At 36.6% G+C, this 13,780-nt stretch overlaps 1 protein-coding gene across 1 annotated transcript in view; it reads left to right on the top strand.

Moving 5' to 3' along the window:
• The window catches only part of POLK (DNA polymerase kappa), a 76,994-nt gene that overhangs the window by 42,890 nt on the left and 20,324 nt on the right, over window positions 1-13,780 (top strand). Inside the window, exons 3-5 of the mRNA XM_043470691.1 lie at window positions 2,213-2,332; window positions 8,995-9,147; window positions 13,003-13,134. Of these exons, the coding sequence (XP_043326626.1) occupies window positions 2,213-2,332; window positions 8,995-9,147; window positions 13,003-13,134 (405 nt within the window). The remainder of the gene's footprint in view (window positions 1-2,212; window positions 2,333-8,994; window positions 9,148-13,002; window positions 13,135-13,780) is intronic.

The raw sequence follows: 13,780 nt of genomic DNA on the forward strand, positions 1-13,780 counted from the left end.
AGAACTAGACATACAGATGGCTAAAGAAGACATACAGATGGCTAACAAACACATGAGAAGATGCTCAACATCACTCATTTTCAGAGAAATGCAAATCAAAACCACAATGAGGTACCATCTCACACTGGTCAGAATGGCTGCCATCAAAAAGTCTACAAACAATAAATGCTGGAGAGGGTGTGGAGAAAACAGAACTCTTACACTGTTGGTGGGAATGTAAACTAGTACAGCCACTATGGAGAACAGTGTGGAGATTCCTTAAAAAACTGGAAATAAAACTGCCATACGACCCAGCAATCCCACTGCTGGGCATACACACCGAGGAAACCAGAATTGAAAGAGACACATGTGCCCTAATGTTCATCACAGCACTGCCTGCAATAGCTAGGACATGGAAGCAACCTAGATGTCCATCAGCAGATGAATGGATAAGAAGGTTGTAGTACATATACATAATGGCTATTAAAAAGAACACATTTGAGTCAGTTCTAAGGAGGTGGATGAAATTGGAGCCTATTATACAGAGTAAAGTAAGTCAGAAAGAAAAACACCAATTAGCACATATATATGGAATTTAGAAAGATGGTAATGACAACCCTATATGCAAGACAGCAAAAGAGACACAGATGTATAGAACAGACTTTTGGACTCTGGGAGAAGGTGAGGGTGGGATGATTTGGGAGAATGGCATTGAAACATGTATATTACCATATGTGAAGTAGATGACCAGTCCAAGTTTGATACATGAAACAGGGCACTCAAAGCTGGTCCACTGGGACAACCCAGAGGGATGGGGTGGGGAGGGAAGTGGGAGGGGGTTTGGGGTCGGGGACACGTGTACTCCTGTGGCTGATTCATGTCAATGTATGGCAAAACCCACCACAATATTGTAAAGTAATTAGCCTCCAATTAAAAGAAATAAATTAAAAAAAAAAAGAATCCACCTTCTAATGCAGGGGATGCGAGTTCAATCCCTGGTTGGGGAACTAAGCCCAACTATAGAAGCCCATGGACCACAACTAACGATGCCCCCCACATGCCACAATGAAGACCCAGTGTAGCTAAAAAAAACCCAAAAACCCCAAAACCACAATGAGATACAGAGTATGATAGCCTAGAATGGCTGTAATAAAGACAAACAGTAACAGATTTTGCAAGGATATGGAGAAATTGGTATCCTTATACATTGCTGGTAGTCTTGTGAAATGCTTCTGCCATTTTGGAAAATGGTTTTTGCAGTTCCTCAAAAGGTTAAGTGGGGAGTTGCCATGTAACACAGAGATTCTACTCCCAGGTACATATCCAAGGAAGGTGAAAACATGTGACCACATAAAATGTACACAATTGTTCATTGCAGCCGTTTTCATGATAGCCAAAATGTAAAAATGATCTCAATGTCCATCAGTCTTATAAATGGGTAGATAGTATGTTCACTGATGGAATGATAGATTATTTTCTAAAAGTTACTTTCTACATTTTATTTAATGGCTAATATTAAATATTCAAAAGTACTGTTTACCTAAAACAGACTGCTAATTATTTCTCCATTAAAAAAAATGATGGCTTTGTTTGAGATTAGCAGAGAATTGCAGTTCAAGGACTGCAGCCATGGCAAGCCACGTGCAAGTGCTTAGCAAAAATAAAGGGAAGAACTCTTTCCAAGAGGAGAAAAGGAAGTTGGCAAGGGTATATAGTAAACAGAGGCCATGACTTTTCATTGCCTGAGTCGTTGCCAGGAAAGGTTTTTTTGATGCTTTCTGCTATCATCAAAGGGGGCCAGAGCTCCCTCTTCTGATCTCTGAGTATTTAATTGAGGTTTCTGTTAGTTAATTTTTTACCATAAATTTACAATGAAAGTAAAGGAGATAATTGATGACCCAGCTGACTAAATCCTTGGATGTGCCCGGAGGATCCCACCTAGGATATGCTTTTATTTCCCAAATGCAGATCTGTACTCATCTTGAAGAGTTTGTACTGTGCTTACTGCCTCACAACAATCTTGTGATTTAGGTAGCTATAAGTTCATTTTACAGATTAGGGAGCCTGAGGCATAGTAAGATGAACTTTAGGATCACCGAGCTAGTAAGTAATGGAGGTAAGTTTTGAATTCAAGCCATTCTCTTTCTAGAGCCTGTACTCTTAGCCATCAGGTTCATAGTGATGCTTTCCTTCAGCCCTTTCTCTTATGCTTTGCATTGTTTTCCTGCATTAGGGGTCCAGATTTTATGGAAATGAGCTCAAGAAAGAAAAGCAAGTCAACCAACGAATTGAAAATATGTTGCAACAAAAAGCTCAAATTACCAGCCAGCAGCTGAGGAAGGCACAATTACAGGTATTAATTCAATTGCTAAATATAGTAGGCCCTGATAGAATAATAATTGGTAGTTAAAATGCATCATGGCCAAATTATAACTGAAAACAAGGTGAAATGTAAATGTTTGTTACATTGTAAAGCATAAAAATTTAACAAATGTGCATACACCTTTGTAAAAAATTGCTCTATGTTTTTACATAAAGACGCACACCTAAACATTGTCACCTCCATTATACAGGAAGTAGATGGAGCCTTAGTTAGGTTAAGTGACTTGCCCAGCTTCATATGACGGGTAGTTGTCAGAGCTAGGATTTAATCCAAATCATATGTTGCAGTTGGAAAAGGCCCCAAGATAAATGTGACATGTTTTTTGAAAAACTAATTTTTCAAAAAATATTTGGGGGAACATGTTAACTAATTAAATTTAGAAGTACTTTGAAACGTAATTGTGTTATAGTAAAACAAAAAGTCATGTAAATAGTAAAATGCCAAATGTACATGAATTTTTAAGATAAAACACGAGACTTCTAAAAGTTTGGGGTCATTTGGCTTCTTTGGCATCTTTGGGGAATAAATGCTCAATTTCCTGTGGTATTACAAGTTATTTCAATAGAAAAGTTTGAGAAGAGCCAGTCTATAAGGCATTAGGTGGTAGAATGAGAACTCAAGGCAGTAAAACTAAAGTTTACATTTAGAGAGTTTTACCCTCTATCAAAATCTGATTCAGTTTTACAAAGTACTTTAAGCTATAACATAGCAATAAATTTATAACATTAATCGAGTGTGCTATAAAATTCTTCTCATGATGGGAGTTCAGATATTATAAATTTAGTTTTCTTTACCAAACTAGTATGTCGTCTTTTTTGGACATATGCTTTCCTAGAGCACAAGCTAGTTTTTTATCTTCTATGTTGAGTAGTCTGCTATCATGACTAAAGATAATTTGTCAAATCATCGTTTTTAATGTTTCATGGCAGGTCAGTCCGTGGAGGTACATAATATTGTGATGATCATTTGTATTCATGTATCTTTGCACTCTTGTCCTGTTATTTTCACCAAAGATTGTACCATTTTACATTGTCAACATAAAAATGATGGTTTCCTCACATACTTGTGTAAAACTCCATTTTATCAACTTTATCAGTCTTTTAGTTTTTGCTGATACAATGTCCAAAATATTGTTGTTTTACTTTGCCCTCGTTTGATTACAACAGAGAAAGAATGTCTTTTCACATGTTAAGTTAGCCATCAGTATTTCCCTCTTATGGGAATAGCCTCCTTTATTCTGTTAGGATATAGGCTAAGTAACTGGCACAAGAGACCCTAAAATATAATGGTTCAGATAAGTTTATTTCTTTCCCACATTATAGGTTAAGTAGTCCCAGCTGCTCTGGTGGTTCTGATCACCGTAGTAATTTAGAGACTCAGGTTCTGTTATACATTGAAAGAAAGAAAAAGGAGAGAACTTCATTGGAGGAAAGTAATTTGCTATTAAGCTAGTGAAAGAGAAGTTACGCATGTTACCTTAGCTCACATTTGAGTTTCATGGCCACACCTAAGTGCAAGAGAAGCTAGAAAATATATTCTCTAAGTGGGTGGCCATATGCTCAACTAAAAATCTATTACTATGGAAGGAAGAGAGTAGACTTCAGGGTTCAACTAGCAGTCCAAGGCAATATTCTTTGCTCACATTTCTAGAGTTTATTTCTCCTCATTTATAGATCTTATCGTATAATAAATATTTTTTGTCTGTCACTCGTAAAGATTTTTCTAATATGTACCACGCAATTTTATTTATTAAATGATAATAATATAGTTTAATATTCCTCCTCACCACTCTTCTTTAGAAAAACATTTTCTCTTCATCCATTGTTTTTTTCATACAAGATTAAGCATTATTTCATCAAGTTAAAAAGAAATTCCATTCAGTCCAAAGTAACATTGTTTTTAAATTGATATTACTCCTTAGGCAGTTTAGTTTCTGGAACTCTTTTTGCTTTATAGCCTACAAATATCTTTAATAAAGTTTTAAAGATGTAATACATAGGAGTGGCATAGCAACGTCTTGCTGTTTATACTACTTTAAAAACTCATATCCTTAAATATGCTAATAATCTGAAGAAATAGAGAATCCCTTACATTGTGTAGCAGAACTTCACGTTTTGTTACGGTTTTAGCTGACTCTTCCATGGGAGGCTCTGTGGCATCTTTTGCAAGGGAAATGGCAGGAAGTGTGTTTTTTGTTGATTATAAAATTGTTTCAGTTTTTGAGCTTCCTTTAAAAGAAGTTATATAAGTGGGAGGGGATTGAGGAAATCCTAAGGAGGCTAGAAGGTCTGAAAGAACAGAGAGGTTTTCATGGGAAATGTGTTTCTGTTTTAGAGTAATGAAATTTCCAAACAGATTTTATTATATGTAATAAGTAAGCTCTGAAGGCATGAATTCCCCCGATGTTTCTTCAGAACCTCCCTAAGTATCCCTACCCGATCCCATCCTCATTAAACTTAAAAGCATAATCATTTTTGTAGCTGTCAGAGCGTCTTAGTGTAGCTTGGGCTCATGAATAGATAAGCATCCATGTCATATTAAATGGCAACTAGTCAGTAAATCAGTGCGCTTTGACCACTTTAACAGTTGACTTGGAGAACTCAGATTTATTCCACAATTTTTAGGTTAATACTAAGTTAAGAAAATGAAAAACAGTATTTCTGAAGTAATCTCCTAAGTATAATCTTTTAAAAATAATTTTTAAAATGTAAATAAGACATAATATGGATATAAAATATGCCTCTAGATCTCTATTTGAGCTTATTTCAGTGTTAAATACTTTAAAAAATTTTTGTTTTAGGGAAGTATCATGATATAATGGAAAGAGTACAGGCTTTAGAGAAACCTGATTTCCAGGTTTAGTTCTAACATTTTGACCAGTTCTATGACTTAAGAGCAAATTACATAATCTTCCTCAGCTTTAGCTTCATATATAAAATGGGGATAATAAGTATCTCTGAATTAATTTGACCAGCGGGTTAGTTAACATAAGCATTTTGCATATTACATATAATATAATCAACAAATGTCATTTCTACTTTAAAAACTATAGGTAATATCACTAAGCCCTTACCACATCCCTAGATAAGTGTGTTACATGGGTATCTCTTTTAATTCTTTCCACCTTTTCAAATTGGTTTAGTCTCTCCTTCAGTTCAGTTCAGTCACTCAGTCGTGTCTGACTCTTTGTGACCCCATGGACTGCAGCATGGCAGTCCCTCTTTACAAATAAAGTAAAAATGAGAGGGGTTGAGTTGTCCACTATCATTTAACTAGTAAGTGGCAGGCCTGAGACCCAAACAAAGCCCTTACACACTGTGACAGACCCTGGCTCTGAACTGTAGCGAGAGGGACTAGGTACATGTTATATACTTGGGTATATACAAGATATATATATATGACTTGGAAGTCACTTGGAAGGAAAAATGGAGGGAAGGAAACCATGAATGAAGATTTCAGCAGATGAAACTGGAAAAAAGCAGTGGTGGTGTGCATTTGGTAGATGCAGAAGAAGAGTTCAGACAAGGGTGACTAATAAGAGATAGTAAAGGAAAGTGGAATGTGTGACTCATTCGGTGGCGAGGTTTCCTTTTGGCAACGGTACACTTGCTGTGAGCACAGAAAGACAACAGATGGTTGAAGAAACTGTCAGAGCATTAACTTATGAGTCTAAGGAGAGGTTTTTTATTATTCCCCCATTTGGCTTGCTTTCTATTTATTGTCTTCTTCCTTTTCAGTGTTTCTGGGTTAAGATACTTCAGATGCTTCTCCCTTATGCTCAGTCAACTCAATTCTTAGGCACATTTTCTGGGTTAATCTACCCTTGTTTTTATTAGTCCCCATGATTTGTTTACATCTTTTTAATGTCAGGATGTCATTCTCTATTTTAAAATTGAAGTACTGGGAATTCCCTTGTGGTCCAGTGGCTAAGACTCTGTGCTCTTGATGCAGGGGGGCTGGGTTCGATCCCTGGTTAGGGAACTAGATCTCACATGCCACAACCAAGACTCTATGCAGCCAAGTAAATAAAAATAAATGTTTAAAAAAAATAAAATAAAATTGAAGTACTGGAAGAAATAGTTATTTTAAATCTGGATGATAAATTGGAATAATGTTAAAAAAATTCTATTTATTAGATGTAGTGTCTCACTGTGAAATCAGCCTTCTCCAAACTTTTTCTACAAATACTATTTTCTCTTTTTAAATGAGATATATATACTATACGTATGTAATAAGTATATATATGTTGTTCAATGCTAAATCATGTCCATATATAAAAGAATAAAATTTATACTGATAAATATAAGTGGGTGTATAAGTCTCTCTTCCCTTTCTCTTTTATGAGGAATTTATTTGTATAGTTGCCGTTATTTATTTTCATGTTGCTAAACTTTAAGATTTACATTCTAAGTAACTTTCACATATCAGTAGAGTATTGTTAGCTATAGTCATCATACTGTACCTTAGACCCCAAATCTTATTCATCTTTTTTTTTTTAACTGAATTAGATCAGTTGACCTGTAACACTGTGTTAGTTTCAGGTGTACAACATAGTGTTTTGATATTTCTCTATGTTACAAAATGATCACCATGGTAGGTCTATAGTTACCATCTGTCATCATACAAAGTCACTATAATATTATTCCTCATGTTGTACATTTCATTCTCATGACTCATTTATTCTGTAACTGGAAGTTTGTACCTTTTATTTGTTTAAGTTTTTTTTTTTAAGTTTGTACCTTTTAATCTTCCAATGAGGAAAAAATTTCAAAGCAGATAGTCTTTCTTCTGATGGAACTCACAATTTAGAAGCTAGTACGGTAAGTGCCATCCTAAGAGCAAGTAAGGGAACACTGAATTCTGCGGCACAGGGGACAGAGGCCTGGTGTGACTGAGGGGCCTCTGAGCTCCTTGAGGGCTGGTGTCAGAACTGGGAAGGGCATTGTACGCAGAGCAGCAGCCTGAAGGCACAGAGCAGCTAGGTCACTCAGCGAGTTTCCGGCTAAACAAGGTTGGATCCTCTCGGAAGCCTCACTGTGGCTATTGGAGACAAATGTGAATCAGAGTGATTGTTTATAAAAGAGGGATTGCAGTTCTCTGTTTGTTTTCTCAGGGTTTTTTTTGTTTGTTTGTTTGCTTATTTGTTTTTGGTTTTACTTTTTCTAAAATGATTTTTAATTGGAGGATTAAAGGAGTTACAGTTTTGACTTGTACCTAGGAGTTAACTAGTGTCACTATAACATTAAGAAAGAAGACCTTGAAAAGAAAATTTCTGCAGAATGAAAACAAGGTTGAAGTCAAACAAGGGGGAAAGGCTCCATTATACCCCCATGAAAGTCTCCCACCTTTTAGAAAACCTTCTCTAGGGATTGTCACATTTCATTCAGAGCTCACCCCACTTGCTTATTTCTGGCTGTTTTTCTCTTAATTTTTTATTGCTTTGTTGTGAAGTTTTCCAGGGATCCTTTTATGAGTTAAAGTTGCATTTGTTAAACTTGGACCATGTGCCAGACACACTTCCACGCTCTTCATGTATTCTGTTTCATTCAGTAGCTTGCTTCTCTCTTCTCTTCATGATTTTACTTGAGGGTCTTACTGACTTCCTTATACGTTGCTAGATTAAAATGGTCACATAGCCACCGTCAGCTGCAGAGGAAGCTAGAATACCGTATATTTAGCTTTTGCAGCCTGCACAGTAGAGGCCACAAGAACGGAACACTTGGGAATGGGTGTGTTTGCTATGTAAGCTGTTTCTCACTGCCCTACTTTGGTTATTTCTTTCATTTCTCTGTCTTCTTTCTTATCAGTCCAACTGTTTTTCTCTAAAGAAACAAAATTCCTTAAAAATCAAGATTTCTCACTATTATTGTTGAAATTTCATGAAGTAATAAATTATAGATTAAATTTTCAATTTTGATTCAAATAGACTACCAATTATCAAATTTTAGCCTTAAAATAGCAATTCTACAGAGGAAATGTTTACATCATGCCTTAAGACAATCAGTTGTACAGTACTATTCAATATAAACATCATATGCCAAAGTATAATCATTTATTGTACATTTCCTTTCTTAGTATTTTAAGACATTAATATTATGAGTCAGATGGAAGTTGTTTATTTTACCTAAACAGAAGCTTTTAGTTACAGTAAGTTTTCCAAATTTATAAAGCAGTAGAATCATTTGATATATAAGCAGTTGGAATGCTTTATTCATTCAGTAAATATTTATTAAGTACCTATTATGTACTTGTGGGTACTGAAAAATGAAAGAGTTGGTAGGGAATGATATTTGAGAACAGACTGCCCATGTTCTTGGAAATAAAAGCCATTACCAGCCTTAATAAACAATAATCAAATATATATAGATAGGTATGGGAATGGGTGGATGAGTGATGGCCAGATGGATGGACAGAGACAAACAGACACCTACTGAAAATAAGATTGGTGTTTGGGATTTCCCTGGCAGTCCAGCAGTTAGCATTTGGTGCTTTCACTGCCATGGGCCTGGGTTCAATCCCTGGGCAGGGAACTAAGATCCCACAAGTGGAGTGGGGGAAAAAAAGAGTAGTGTTATGATTACTGTTATTTCAATATTATAGTCCTAAAATGTGTTAACTTTTCAAAAATTAAGGTTGACAGATTTGCAATGGAGTTGGAACAGAGCCGGGATCTGAACAGTACCATAGTGCACATTGACATGGATGCTTTCTATGCAGCTGTAGAAATGAGGGACAATCCAGAATTGAAGGATAAACCCATTGCTGTAGGATCAATGAATATGCTGGTAAGTAGGTAAGATTGGAGACAAAAAAGAAGTTTCGTGACATATTCATATTCAAGTAATCCTTACCGGTTCATGAAAGGAAAAGACCTTATTAAGCTCTACCAGTTCTATCAGAATATTTTTCTAGGTGTTTTACAGGTATTCACTTACTGAATCCTTTCAACATCACTTGAGGTACAAATTTTTATTTCCATTTGACAGATAAGAAGACAAATTCAAAGAAGTGTTTTATAATGTCCCCAGTGTTATCAGTTCAGTTCAGTTCAGTTCAGTTGCTCAGTCGTGTCCAACTCTTTGCAACCCGATGGACTGCAGCATGCCAGGCCTTCCTGCCCATCACCAACTCCTGGAGTTTACTCAAACTTATGTCCATCAAGTTGGTGATGCCATCCAAACACCTCATGCTCTGTCATCCCCTTTTCCTCCTGCTCTCAATCTTTCCCAGCATCAGGGGCTTTTCCAGTGAGTCAGTTCTTCCCATCATGTGGCTGAAGTATTGGAGTTTCAGCTTCAGCATCAGTCCTTCCAATGAATATTCAGGACTGATCTCCTTTAGGATAGACTGGTTGGATCTCCTTGCAGTCCAAAGGACTCTCAAGAGTCTTCTCCAACACCACAGGTCAAAAGCATCAATTTTTTGGTGCTCAGCTTTCTTTATGGTCCAACTCTCACATCCATACATGACTACTGGAAAAACCACAGCCTTGACTAGACAGACCTTTGTTGGCAAAGTAATGTCTCTGCTTTTTAATATGCTGTCTTAAGTTGGTCATAACTTTTCTTCCAAGGAGTAACCATATGTAATTTCATGGCTGCAGTCACCGTCTGCAGTGATTTTGGAGCCCCCCCAAATAAAGTCTGTCACTGTTTCCACTGTTTCCCCATCTATTTCCTGTGAAGTGATGGGACCGGATGCCATGATCTTCGTTTTCTGAATGTTGAGTTTTAAGCCAACTTTTTCACTCTCCTCTTTCACTTTCATCAAGAGGCTCTTTAGTTCTTCACTTTCTGCCATAAGGGTGGTGTCATCTGCATATCTGAGGTTATTGATGTTTCTCCTGGCAATCTTGATTTCAGCTTGTGCTTCATCCAGCCCAGCGTTTCTCATGATGTACTCTGCATATAAGTTAAATAAGCAGGGTGACAATATACAGCCTTGACGTACTCCTTTTCCTATTTGGAACCAGTCTGTTGTTCCATGTCCAGTTCTAACTGTTGTTTCCTGACCTGCATACAGATTTCTCAAGAAAATGTAATAAACCTGGTAAATGATAGAGTGGCATTTTATCTTTCTGTTGCAAATTAATTTTTCTTAAGTGATTGTTCTAGTTAAAGAGAATTGAAAAAGAAAGAAAAGGAAATGTTATTCTAAAGCAGAAATTTGCAAACAGTGGCCTACAGGCCAAATCCCGCCTGCTGCCTTATTTTGTAAATAAAGTTTTATTGAATTCAGCATTGTCAGTCAACTATGTGTGTGTGCCTAGTGGCCCAGTCGTGTCGGATTCCATGACCCCGTGGACTGTGCAGCCAGCCAGGCTCCTCTGTCAATGGAATTTTCCAAGTTAGAGAACTGTAGTGGGTTGCCATTTCCTACTCCAGGGGATCTCCCCAATCAGGGACTGACCCCACATCTCTTCTGCCTCCTGCATTGGCAGGCGGATTCTTTACCACCGTGGCACCTACTCCAATAAAAATTTAAAAAATCTTGTTGGAGCAGTGTCACACCCACTCACTTATTGTTGTTTCATTAAAAGAGCAGAGTTAGGAATTGCCGCAGAGACCACATGATCTGCAAAGCCTAAGGTATTTGAGCACTTACAGCAAAAGTTTACCAACACAAATTTTGGAGTAAGGTGTTTTATTAATATGAGTCCTGTAACTAAGTAGTTCTTTCCATGACTTGAAACCTTTGCATTTCTGTTACTGTGTGGCTTTTCCTTATTACCACCCTCACCATAGCAGGTAAGTGACCACGACAGCTGTGTGTAGCCAAAAATGGGTTGGGAGTTAGAAACAGCAACTGAAATAGATGAGTTTGGTTTAAAAAAAAAAAATAGACGAGAAATAAGGAAGGTTCTTCTTTGTTCCAACTCTTTTCAATGCCTTCGATAGCTATTAACATGATTCCTGAGTTGTTATTTTATTATGAAACTACAGTCTGTTTGTTCATTCTCTCTGCTCCCACAAGTATGTAGGCAACTGACAGTCCTGGTTCTAAAATAACTTTATAGGAAAGTACACTCCCCTTTCCTACAAATCATCAACTAATACTTAAAAAAAGTATTCAGTGTTATTAAGAATATGTATCACCATGTATTTATGTGAAATTATGCACATGAGCCCCTTAGTACTTAGTGAACGTTCGTTTGGGCCCATGATTCTGTAATTTGAGCCGAGTACAATGGGGAGGGTTTGTTCATCACACTTGGGGTTGGCTAGGACTTTGCCTGGAGCTGAGGGGTCCCAAATGGCTTCACTCACATCCCTCCAGCTATGAGCTTTCCCCTCCACGTGGCGCTTGCTCCTCCACATGGTCTTATTAAATCCTGTTATAAGATCTCTGTAATCTAACACGAGATCTTCACATAGTTGCTGGACCCCACAAAAGCAAAGGCAGAAGCTGCAGACTTCTTCATGCCTAGGTTTCAGGACTCATATAATTCACTCCCTCACATTCCTTTGGTCAAAGCAAGTCAACACCAGTCTCTTGGTAAGAGGAACTAGAGCCCACCTTTTGACAGGAGGAACTGTGAAAGATTGTGACTATGATCTACAGTCCCCCACAAATCTAAAGGTTAAAGGACGTCATATATAAAATTGTTTTTCTACTCTACTGCAGATCTAGCTTTTTTAATATCAATCCCAATAGATTTCTTCATATTAATATTTAAAGCATTGGTTTGTCTTCCAAGTGCTGTCTGCATTTTCTATTCCAGAATGTTGACCAAGGATTAGCATAGTTTTGATTACTATCAAGATTTTTAAATGCCACTTGAAAACTATAAATGGAAAATTTATATTATCATTTCTGAAATACCCTTTCATTTGGTAGATTTTGTTTTACATTCTTTGAATTTTCGCTTGAGATTCCAAGGATTCCATTTGTGATTAATTTTTTCTAAATGGTACTGTGGCCTACCACATTAGCCTAGATTATTGCCAGGTATTTTCATCAACAGGGTTTAATAAGTAATGTTTTCCTGTTTACTCTCATAATTATTAAGTTCCATCTCCTAGTTAAAATGTTTTCACCAAAAAAATTTCAGCCTTAAGAAATAAAGCTTAATTTTAAAAGTTCTTTTGTGCTTTAATCATTTCATGTTTGAGACTTAATTTAACTGACCATATATTAGACCATATATTTCTTTTTTTTCTAGATGAAAAATTTCCCAAATCCCAAATAGTGCAAATTCCAAATGCATAGTATTATACTATACTATTACTTTATATACTTTTACTTTCTGTAACTTCTATATTGTTTGTACTGTATAGCTTTATACTACTATAACTTTCAGGTAAATCTCCTTCTATCATCTAAACTTTTATATGTACTGTATTACAGATATTCATTAAAGCCAGTGAAGTTTAGTTACTTGAAATGTAAGAGAACCTTTTTAATAGCACAGTCTTGCTTTTACCTCATGTCACATTATAAATATGAGACAGCGGTGGGAGAGGGTCATGGTACTATACCATGATACGACGAAGTCAAAAGCTTGGTTTGAGACAGTGGCCTGTAAAAGAAATGTCTTTGAATTGAAAATGCACATCAGTCATGTGGTTCTCTTGAAAGCATTGATCAATATGTCAGTTTTGGTTTGAATGTTTTTCCCCGTGTGGCCCACTTTCTTTCAGTCTACTTCAAATTACCACGCAAGGAGATTTGGTGTTCGTGCAGCCATGCCAGGATTTATTGCTAAAAGACTCTGCCCACAGCTCATTATAGTGCCCCCAAACTTTGACAAATACCAAGCTGTGAGTAGAGAGGTAAGTCTGCTATCTCACTCCTGCTTATAGCCTCTTGTTGATTTCGCGTCATATAGAGAGACAGGTCCAAATACCGTAGCACATCAGAATCTATCCTTAGCTTATCCCTGAAAGTGTCCCTTCTACCACTTCCTCAGCTTATGTATCGAGCATTGAGCTGCAGATATGTCCAGACTATGCCCTTCTATTTCCCAGTTTTCTGGGGGTTTTTTTTGCTTTTCCATGTGTTTTCTCATCTGCATAGAAAATTCTTATCTCCCCAGAAAACCCTGCATTACCTTAATTATAACCTAAATTAACTTTAGCTCTTTTTCTGTTAATGTGCAATGTACATTTTCTTCTAGAATCACCTTATATTTATAATCTGCAGACTTAATTCCATATCATTAATTCCAAGCTCTTTTCTGAGTAAATTTTTTATCAATGTTTTTTAACAGTAACAACATTAACTTATTTTGATTAGCTGCTCTCCTGGCCCCAGAATCTAGTGAAGGTGCTTATGAGCATTTAATATCCCAAAAACCATAATCAAAGAAAAAGGGGAATAATATACTGCTTTGAAGAGGATTTCTGGAAAATAGAGATTTGATTATTCACAAAAATTGCCTAAAGTGTGATGTATGAAAAACTGTCCTTTCCTCTAGTT

Source organism: Cervus canadensis, chromosome 6 (assembly GCF_019320065.1).
Source record: "Cervus canadensis isolate Bull #8, Minnesota chromosome 6, ASM1932006v1, whole genome shotgun sequence".
NCBI classification, from domain to species: domain Eukaryota; kingdom Metazoa; phylum Chordata; class Mammalia; order Artiodactyla; family Cervidae; genus Cervus; species Cervus canadensis.